Source organism: Alosa alosa, chromosome 15 (assembly GCF_017589495.1).
Source record: "Alosa alosa isolate M-15738 ecotype Scorff River chromosome 15, AALO_Geno_1.1, whole genome shotgun sequence".
Classification (NCBI taxonomy): Eukaryota; Metazoa; Chordata; class Actinopteri; order Clupeiformes; family Clupeidae; genus Alosa; species Alosa alosa.
The window spans coordinates 13368003-13378002 of record NC_063203.1 but is presented as its reverse complement, the minus strand read 5'-3'; the positions used below and the strand labels follow the sequence as shown (position 1 = coordinate 13378002).

The following is a 10000-nucleotide window of genomic DNA, read 5'->3' as shown; positions in this document are numbered from 1 at the left end:
CTTCGGTTACAAGCCCGAAGAAGCCCTAACCAGTAGGCCACGGCTGCTCTTAATCCCTTCAACCTACCTATGACATCCTTTATCAAATGCCACATAAAGCGTTTTAACACAGGCTGTAGGGTAAAAGTTTAACGTGGACCACCCATGGCCCCTGTGGATCATAAAATACCGGTAGACAGACGAAAGGTGGTAAAGTGTCAGCATTATTTTACTGAGCTACTCTCGTGCCAACATTGTACTACAAGTTTTTCCTGTGGTCAGTGCACATAAAGCATTCTATTGCCTTGAGGTCTGGGGATTGCACTTTAAGTTGCTCAGTTGGGCAGTGCCACATTTATGAGCCATGTTGGTCCTGCTTGTTTTGGTGGCTGTCATACTTTTAAATGGCTTCGCAAGAAGTGCATTGAACATAATCAGCACGGCTGGTATCTTCTCTAAGAACCTCTCCAATTACTTCCCATACTTTTCACGGAGGAACGTCTTTATTATTTTAAACTCTCCCATGTCCAGCTTCTCTGCTGTCTCCATCTCCATCCTCCCGTGGCCTCTGCCACTGACCGTCACACAGTAGCCTATGTGGCAAGTTCATGCTGCATCGATTGAAGTCGTTTAACCAATTATATCTTTGAAAAACAATTATGAGTTGAATATTGATGTTAGTCTTCTCATGATGTTTTAAGTATTTTTGTATGTGTCGTAACCGCGGGTGATTGCTCAATTTAGATCAGCCCACACACCACTGATGTGTGTGTGTATGTGTGTGTGTGTACAGGTGTATGTGTGTGTGTGTGTACAGGTGTATGTGTGTGTGTGTACAGGTGTATGTGTGTGTGTGTGTACAGGTGTGTGTGTGTGTGTGTGTACAGGTGTATGTGTGTGTGTGTGTACAGGTGTATGTGTGTGTGTGTACAGGTGTATGTGTGTGTGTGTGTGTGTGTATGTGTGTGTGTGTACAGGTGTATGTGTGTGTGTGTACAGGTGTATGTGTGTGTGTGTGTGTACAGGTGTATGTGTGTGTGTGTGTGTACAGGTGTATGTGTGTGTGTGTGTGTGTGTGTGTGTGTACAGGTGTATGTGTGTGTGTGTGTGTACAGGTGTATGTGTGTGTGTGTACAGGTGTATGTGTGTGTGTGTACAGGTGTATGTGTGTGTGTGTGTACAGGTGTGTGTGTGTACAGGTGTATGTGTGTGTGTGTGTACAGGTGTATGTGTGTGTGTGTGTACAGGTGTAGTGTGTGTGTGTGTACAGGTGTATGTGTGTGTGTGTGTACAGGTGTATGTGTGTGTGTGTGTGTACAGGTGTATGTGTGTGTGTGTGTGTGTAGGTGTGTGTGTGTGTGTGTGTGTGTGTGTGTGTACAGGTGTATGTGTGTGTGTGTGTACAGGTGTATGTGTGTGTGTGTGTACAGGTGTATGTGTGTGTGTGTGTACAGGTGTGTGTGTGTGTGTGTACAGGTGTACTCTCTGTGCCCTCCCCTGGTCTGTTTGTATGCCTAGGCAGGCACATGGCATTGCACAAGCACTGGACTTTTCTCCTTTTTGTCTGTGTGTATGTGTGTATTTGAGCATGATGATGCCTGTATATGAATGTCCGTGCGTGTTGGTGAATGTATCCAAGCGTGTGTGCGTGTGTGTGTGTGTGTGTGTGTGTGTGTGTGTGTGTGTGTGTGTGTGTGTGTGTGTGTCTCCTTAGGCCTTGTGAGACTCTCATGCTGTTTCTATATCGGGCCAAAAGCTCAGATTTGTTTGTAGAACAGGGCAGCTTTACTTCTGTCCTCTGGGTTTTCACATGACTCAAAACAAAACAGCGCATATGACCGCTCTCAGCGTCACCACCCCCCATCTCCTGCTCTCTCTGGCTTTGTCATCTTTCTATTTCTGTCTCTCCTTTGAAGTCTCTACCATAGACTCCTAGAGCAGTGTTGTGCGGTGTGACGTTGTAATAGACACACACACACACACACACACACACACACACACACACACACACAGACTTAGTTATCGTTGTGTCTCTCTCTCCCTCCCTCTGTCTCTCTGTAGATCATCACTCCCTGTAGGCGTCTGATCCTCTGTGCTGAGAACAGGAAGGAAATGGAGGACTGGATGGCGGCTCTGAAAAGTGTTCAGAACCGGGAGCACTTTGAGGTCAGGGGTCACCCCTAGGTCACCCTTTCTCTCTGTCCCTCTCTCTCCCTCTCTCTCCCTCTCTCTCTCCCTGATCCTTCTCTTTTCTATCTCCCTCTTTCTTCTTCCTGTCTTTCGTTCCCTTCCTCTATTTCCTTTGTCTGTTTCCTGCTCTTGACTCCCCTGTCTCTTACTCTCTCTCTCTCTCTCTCTCTCCCTATATATATATACACACACACACACATGTCATCTCCAGCATCTCCCTGTCTCATAGCCCTCTCTCCTCTCCTCCTCTGTCCACAGTCCACTCAGTACAGCATGGACCACTTCTCTGGGATGCACAACTGGTATGCCTGCTCCCACGCCAGGCCCACCTACTGTAATGTCTGCAAGGAGCCACTGTCCGGAGTGACCTCGCACGGCCTGTCCTGTGAAGGTAAGGCTTCAGACACTTGTCCACAGAATGTCCCCACATGTCTTGTCAATGTCCGTGTGATGTCTTCCAGAATGTCCCCATAAACCGTGTCTTCCCAAGGCAGGTGTGTACAGTGTAAACCTCACACAATGTGTTTGTCCTCAGAAAGAGGTCTTGGTTTAAAAGAGCTACAGTGTGACTTGAGTTATGTTGGAATGGTGCGATTGGTGTGTGAGTGTGTGCGAGTTTCTGTGCATTTGATGTTGGCTAATTTGTGGCGGCTCTCGTTTCGGTAGAAAAGGATACACACACTCATTTAGCCACTGACTCACACACACTCCGTCACATGAGTATAGTCATACATGTACGTTCTTATTACACTCTTACACTTAAAACTCACCTTCAGACTTTCCACTTTCTCTTGGTTCCTTATCTCAAGTTCTCTGCCCCCACTATCTTTTTTCCACTATCGTTCTTTCATTCTCTTTCTACCCTTTCTCTCTCTCTCTCTCTCTCTCTCTCTCTCTCTCTCACACACACACACAGACACACACACATTCCACAGAGGAGATTAACGAGCGATCCCAAAAATAAGCATCCCCCCATTCCTCAGCAAGGCCCTCCCCGGCCGAAGGGGACTGCAGAAATTTCCTGTCTGGGTGCTGATGTCATCATTCCCCGCCGAGCGTGCCAAAGAATGCTGTGGCCAGCGTGAGAGAAGGGAACGCGCACATCACACACACACACACACACACACACACACACAGCTCAAATCAGCCCCGTGGGAGAGAGCAGAACAAACACTAAGTTCTTTTTATAGCCGTAAAGACTTAAAGTCCCCATGAATAAACTTCTGTTTGTCCAGCGCAAAGGTAATGAATGAGAAGTCTGTCCACGCTCTCCAAACGGCCCATCTCTCTCTCTCTCTCTCTCTCTCTCTCTCTTTCTCTCTCTCTCTCTCTCTCTCTCTCTCCCTCTTTTTCTCCTCTCTTCACTTCTTTTTTGTCTGCCTCTCCCTCCTGATCCTGATTCTGTTCTTTCTCTTTTCATCCCTTTTGACCTTTTGTTGTATTTTTTTCTGGGCTTCCTCTCTGTCTCGGTTGTTCTTGTTCTCGTTCTCGTCACCAATCTCTCTCCGAGTTAACAGCGAGTGCGTTGGGCTCGGATCCGGGTGACAGAGGTGTGTGTTCGCCTCTCAGCGGTCTTGTGAAAAGCTGTACACACACTATCAGTGACACGGTGAAATCTCACACTCGCCGGCCAGTCAATGGCTGGGTCACTTTATATACCCTGTCTGCGGAAGTGTGGATTACACTTGGATATATGCACTTGCACTCTCTTTCATGCCAGACACACATGCACCCCACACACAACCTTACACCCATGAAGACATACACACACACACACACATACACACACACACACACACACACACACAAACACAGACACACAGATACGCATACAGACAGGATTCCTAGTACTGTGTTTCATGACCTTTAAGTGCACTTGAGTTAGCGGCTCGTTAGTGGTGTGTGTGTGTGTGTGCTTGTGTGTGTGTGTGTGTGTGTGTGTGTGTGTGTGCGCGTGTGCGTGTGTGCGTGTGCGTGTGTGTGTGTGTGTGTGTGTGTGCGTGTACGTGTGCTAGCTTTGGTATCTCTCCCTTAAGCCCCCTGTCTTCTGATCTGTCCAGTGTGCAAGTTCAAAGCCCACAAGCGATGTGCCGTCCGCGCCACCAACAACTGCAAGTGGACCACGCTGGCCTCCATTGGCAAGGACATCATCGAGGACGAGGACGGGGTGAGCATGAGTGACCAACCAGTCTGTCCAGTACATGAAATCGGTCTTATCTGATCTTTAGGCTCTTTCTCTGCAGTACGAACAGACACAATTATAACAGCTCTTAAAAGAATTTGGAACATAAAATGTGGAATATGAAACATGGGGGGAAAGTGAAATGTCTGGTAGAGTGGTTGCGTGCACATCCCACCGATCTTTAGGCTAGGTGCAGGACAAAGTATACTATAAGGTAAAAACCAAGAAAAAAAAGCTAAATGTACCATGTGTGCCATTCAATATGTTTTCTCATCATCCCATTCATTGCATGTAATGAGCCCAAATGAGTGCAGGGTGTGTTGTCACAGTGCAGCTGAGATCCCCAGCAGGTTTCTGTGGCGCCCCTAATTGAGCATTCCCGGGTGTAATTATCAGATGTCCCCAAGGGCCTGGATCAGATATACGGTGTGTGCTAATTAGACTTGAGTAGAGCCCTTCTGCAGATCACTAAGGGTTAATCAGGACTCTACTGCCATTGCATGTTGAATCTGTCAGAAAGTCTCAACTCTCAGTGTTTCCAGCAGCTCGGTCAGTGATTAGCTGTCTTCTTATCAGCAAGGTGTGGCGTTAACCGCCACTTCCTTGGTACGAACCAGAGACACTGTCTGCAGTCCACTTGTGAGGCCACAGAGCTGCTTTCATTTAAGAACTTCACTCTCTTCAAACGGCTTTATACTCTAACCACACCTGACTTCCGAGAACCCTTCAAGATGCACCTGTCTCCATAGCAACGCCTTCAGTAAGCATGTGACTCTTCAGTAGCACCTCCAAGGAGCACCTAACTCACTAGTAACACCTTCAGCACGCACCTGTCTCTATAGCAACACTTTCTGTTAACGCATGCCTCCATGGTAACAGCCCCCTCATGAGTGACTACTGCTGTTGTTACAACTATAATCCAACACCTGTCTCTGGTAGAACTCCTTTCGGAAACCCATTGATCTACCAGAACAAAATTAGTGATTTAATAGCTCAGTGGAACAACCTTTACACAGGAGCTCATCTATCGTTGTCCTGTCCTATGGTTCATTACCCCAGCCTCAGTCTTTGGCCTTTTATGGCCTCTAAGAGAGATAGAGAGAGAGAGAGAGAGAGAGAGAGAGAGAGAGGGAGAAGGAGAAGGAGAGAGAGAGAGTTGAGGCGGAGGCTGAGGTTCCCAGTTCCCACCGCCTCTGGTCTGGGTTCAGCCCCCCAAGTGTAACAAGGCCTCACAGCTCTCTGCATGGGTTTATTGTTCAGCCCCATAGCGTGTGTGTGTGGTCAGGATGTGTGTGTGTGTGTGTGTGTGTGTCTGCTTCCTGCTGTAAACAGCCAAAACAGCAGAAGTGAAGAAGGGGGCCCACTGGCCACAGCTCACAGAAAGTGGGGCAGACAGATGGATGGAGGCTGAGCTGAGGTGGAGGGGAGATTTTTGTGGTGATCTCTCATTCTCTCATTCTCTTGTTTCCTTTTTGTTCTCTCTCTCTCCTTCCCTCCATCTCTCCTCATCACCTCACACTCTTCTCTCTCTCGCTCTCTCTCTGTTTGCTCTCTCTTTTTTCCTGCTTTGTTTTTCACCTTCATGTTTTTTTCTTTCTTTTTTTCTTGTCTTTCTTTCTACATTTTCTACGTTTTTGCCTGTGCAGATATCTATGCCTCACCAGTGGCTGGAGGGGAACCTGCCGGTCAGTGCAAAGTGCACAGTGTGTGATAAGACCTGTGGCAGCGTGCTCAGACTCCAAGACTGGCGCTGCCTGTGGTGTAAGGCCATGGTGAGTGTGTGTGTGTGTGTGTGTGTGTGTGTGAGTGAGTGTGTGTGTGTGTGTGTGTGTGTGTGTGTATGTGTGTGTGTGTGTGTGTGTCTGTGTGTGTGTGTGTGTGTGTGTGTGTGTGTGTGTGTGTGTGTGTGGTGTGTGTGTGTGTGGTGTGTGTGTGTGTGTCAAGGGAGTACTGAAACATACAAAGAATCAGTTCTCATTTTACAAACATGTACAATACAGTGTGTGTGTTTGTGTGTGTGTGTGTGTTCCTCTCTAGGTGCACACAACGTGTAAGGAGCAGCTCTCCACTAAGTGTCCCCTTGGTCAGTGTAAAGTGTCGGTCATCCCCCCTACAGCCCTCAACAGCATCGACTCAGACGGTGAGCACTACATCGATGCTCTTTGCATCCACTACAGTGCACACACACACACACCACTATACAGTACACACAGTACTGGACAGCACACACACACACACACACACACACACACCTCCCCTTCAAAACCTGCATGAATGGGATCTGTGCTCTATTTGGCCAGAAAAGTCATGTCTAGTTCCATAGTTGGATAAGCAGTAGAAGAGAGACTTAGAACCCACCTCCTCACCTCTCACTCTTTCTTTTCGCTTCCCTCTCTCTCTGTTTATTCTTCCCTCTTCCTCCTTCCTGCTCTCTATTTCTTTATGTTTTTTAAGATTCCACAGTTTATGTGAATGTATCTATAGACTTAAGCATGGGAAAGTGCCTATGAACTAGATCAGGATGACCCAAGGGAATTGTGTGACCTTTTAAAGTGATGATGTCATATCCTTTCGCCCGCTGCCAGGCTTCTGGAAGGCCACGTGTCCCCCCTCGTGCACAAGTCCGCTGCTGGTGTTCGTCAACTCCAAGAGCGGAGACAACCAGGGCGTTAAGTTCCTGCGCCGCTTCAAGCAGCTGCTCAACCCCGCACAGGTGTTCGACCTCATGAACGGAGGACCGCACCTCGGGTAAGACACACATATTTACACATATGTACACACACACACACACACACACACACACACACACACACACACACACACACACACACGTAAGAGCAACAGTACGTACATGCATGTACATGCACATATGGGCCTAGGCTTCCTCCTCTCTCTCAAACACACACACACACACACATGCAAGAGGATATGCATGTAAGGCAAATACTTCTTTACCCAAAGCTCATGCACACTCACATACATACCCACACACAAAGGTAAATACAGTTTTCCCAGAGTACATATTTGGCGCGCTCACATCATGCATTGAAGTGCACACACTGTCAAAAGAAGACATTCTCTGACAGAACATGCAGCCACTTTAGAAAAGACAACTGGAGGGTGGAGGGTAGATGAAGAGGTGTTTGTACATTCTGTCTCACCCACACTCACACAGACATTCTCACTCACACATACCCTTACACCCTTATATGCACACACACACATACACACACACACACACGTGCGGTTTGTGCGCACAAACTGTGAGGTGCGAGACCTTTTGAAAAGAGCTGTGTTGCAAAACTGCGCCCTATCGGCATCTTTGGCTGACCACCACGCTCTGTGTTGTTGCACGCGGGGGCCCACTCGCTCACTTCAGCGTCTCCGAGCTCCAAAAATAACTCGCGTATCGTCCAAGGCCCGTGGCCCCACTGCATTGTCATGCTTTCGTTCTCCTCTCCTCAGACGGCCTGTTTGAGCTGGCCGTGCATGAGAGGGTTGTGTTTTTTTTTTTTTTTAAACCAACCTCCGAAGTTGGAGGGTGACCGCGTCTGGCTAACACAGAAGAATTTTCATGCATTTTTACAAGAGGGGGCAGCTTGTGCTGTGCATTTGAATGTAGGTCATGGACTCTGTTTTGTGGTGGTTGGTCTTTGTCTGTCTCTTTCTCACACTCTCAATCTATCTCCCTCTTTATCTCTCTCTCTCTCTGTCCATTTCCCAGGCTGAGACTCTTCCAGAAGTTCGACACCTTCCGGATATTGGTGTGTGGCGGTGATGGTAGTGTGGGCTGGGTGCTGTCAGAAATTGACACGCTCACCCTCCACAAGCAGGTGAGCTGCCCGTGTGTACACACACACACATACACACACACACAGGAACCAAAGCAGATCATCTGCTTCCCACAGTCACACACATCACCCTAGTCTGCCCCAAACAACACTCCTATTCCTATCTAAAAGAGAAAAGTGAACTCATGTGGCCGTCATAAAAAAATTCACACTTCAGACAAACACTGCACCCACAGCTCTCAGATGGAGCTCCTGGAATTCCATACGTTCTCATGACAACCCATTCTTGAATTTAGAAGATAGAGTGTGCTTTTCAATAGAGCCTCATGTATTTTACGCCTTGTGGGTCTATGAAGGGTTTTTGATTCATCCTCAGCCCTGACCGCGTGCTCTGAAGCGGAGGGAGTCTCTCTCCCATCCAGCTTGTCCCCTACTGCCCCCTGCAGGCCGATGGGGCTCACTGTTTACAAAGCAGCCCTCTGCCAGGCTCTCGTCTATGTGTGTGTGTGTGTTTGTGTATGAATAGAGGCCCGAGTGCAGCCATCCTTCACACTGTGGAAGGTGGTGAGTGTGTGTGTGTGTGTGTCAAAATGTGTGACTGAGAGCTCCAACAGACTCCTTGAAGCAGGGTGTTTGAAGGTGTGGGTGGCAAGGGGGTTTGATGATTATTCATGCCGGCGGTTAAATGCTTGGTGGTGTTTGTGTGTGTGTGTGTGTGTGTGTGCGTGCGTGTGCATGCGTGTGCATGCCTGTGTATGTTGCAGTGCCAGCTGGGCGTGCTACCGCTGGGCACGGGGAACGACCTGGCGCGCGTCCTGGGCTGGGGCTCGGCCTGCGACGACGACACGCAGCTGCCACAGATCCTGGAGAAGCTGGAGCGGGCCAGCACCAAGATGCTGGACAGGTGAGGGGTCAGAGAGGGGTCACTTGACCTGACAGAACACAGAGTCCTAAATGAACAGGGCCGCGTTTTTCCAAAACCATAGTTGCTAACTAAGTTGGTGCTAGCTAAGTTGGGTGAGTTTCCCAAAACCATAGTTGCTAACTAAGTTAGCAACTTTGTTGGTTGCAATGCAATTTCCCATTGCCAACCAACTAAGTTGCTACCAGGCTAGCAACTATGGTTTTGGGAAACGCACGGACGGTAAAGAGCCAGAGAGAGTGTGGAGTTGAAGGTTTATGACAGTGATGAGCACTGAGGAGTGGGGGAGGGGGCTGCCCGTGAGGAAAGGGTCAGGACAGAGGGACGGTGCCTGTCAGGACACAAAACAGACTTATGAGTCGTTATGAGTGCCTAGGAAGATGCAACAGGACAGCCTGTCAACTTGAAGGGGTCATCGCTATACTGTGACTGTACTTGACTAATAGGACAAGCGATACAAGAGTTCAGCAGTCACCACAGACATGATTATGGGTGTTAAACTTCCTCAGGCAGCATTCCTATCATGTTAGGACAATCTTCAAGGAGCGTTTTTGTCTCGTGTGTCTCGTTTGTGTCACCTGTGTTCTGTTTTACGATCTGTTTTTGTCGATGCACAGGTGGAGCATCATGGTGTACGAGACCAAGTTCCCACGGCAACACTCCAGCTCCACGGTGACCGAGGACTGTAGCGATGACTCAGAGGTACAGGTGAACAAGGTTACACAATGCACCCTCTTTATGCCAACACAGGATAGGATGTGAGCCTCATTTCAGGCAGGGTTGTCGGGTTTAGGGTGGGGTCAGACGTAGGCTAATTAGTCAGGAGACAGAGTCTGCCTCTAGCAATACCACACCTAGAGCATTTGTACTCTGAAAACCATAAAGGAACATGCCAACTTTTGGGGAAATTAGCTTACCTGCTAAAAGGGAGCTAAC

General features: G+C 48.4%; 1 protein-coding gene across 1 annotated transcript in view; it reads left to right on the top strand.

Annotated features, from left to right (window-relative positions):
• The window catches only part of LOC125308653 (diacylglycerol kinase delta-like), a 34988-nt gene that overhangs the window by 16164 nt on the left and 8824 nt on the right, over positions 1–10000 (top strand). Inside the window, 9 exon segments of the mRNA XM_048265216.1 lie at positions 2041–2145; positions 2428–2560; positions 4230–4336; positions 5998–6123; positions 6389–6491; positions 6937–7099; positions 8076–8184; positions 8907–9046; positions 9682–9766. Of these exon segments, the coding sequence (XP_048121173.1) occupies positions 2041–2145; positions 2428–2560; positions 4230–4336; positions 5998–6123; positions 6389–6491; positions 6937–7099; positions 8076–8184; positions 8907–9046; positions 9682–9766 (1071 nt within the window).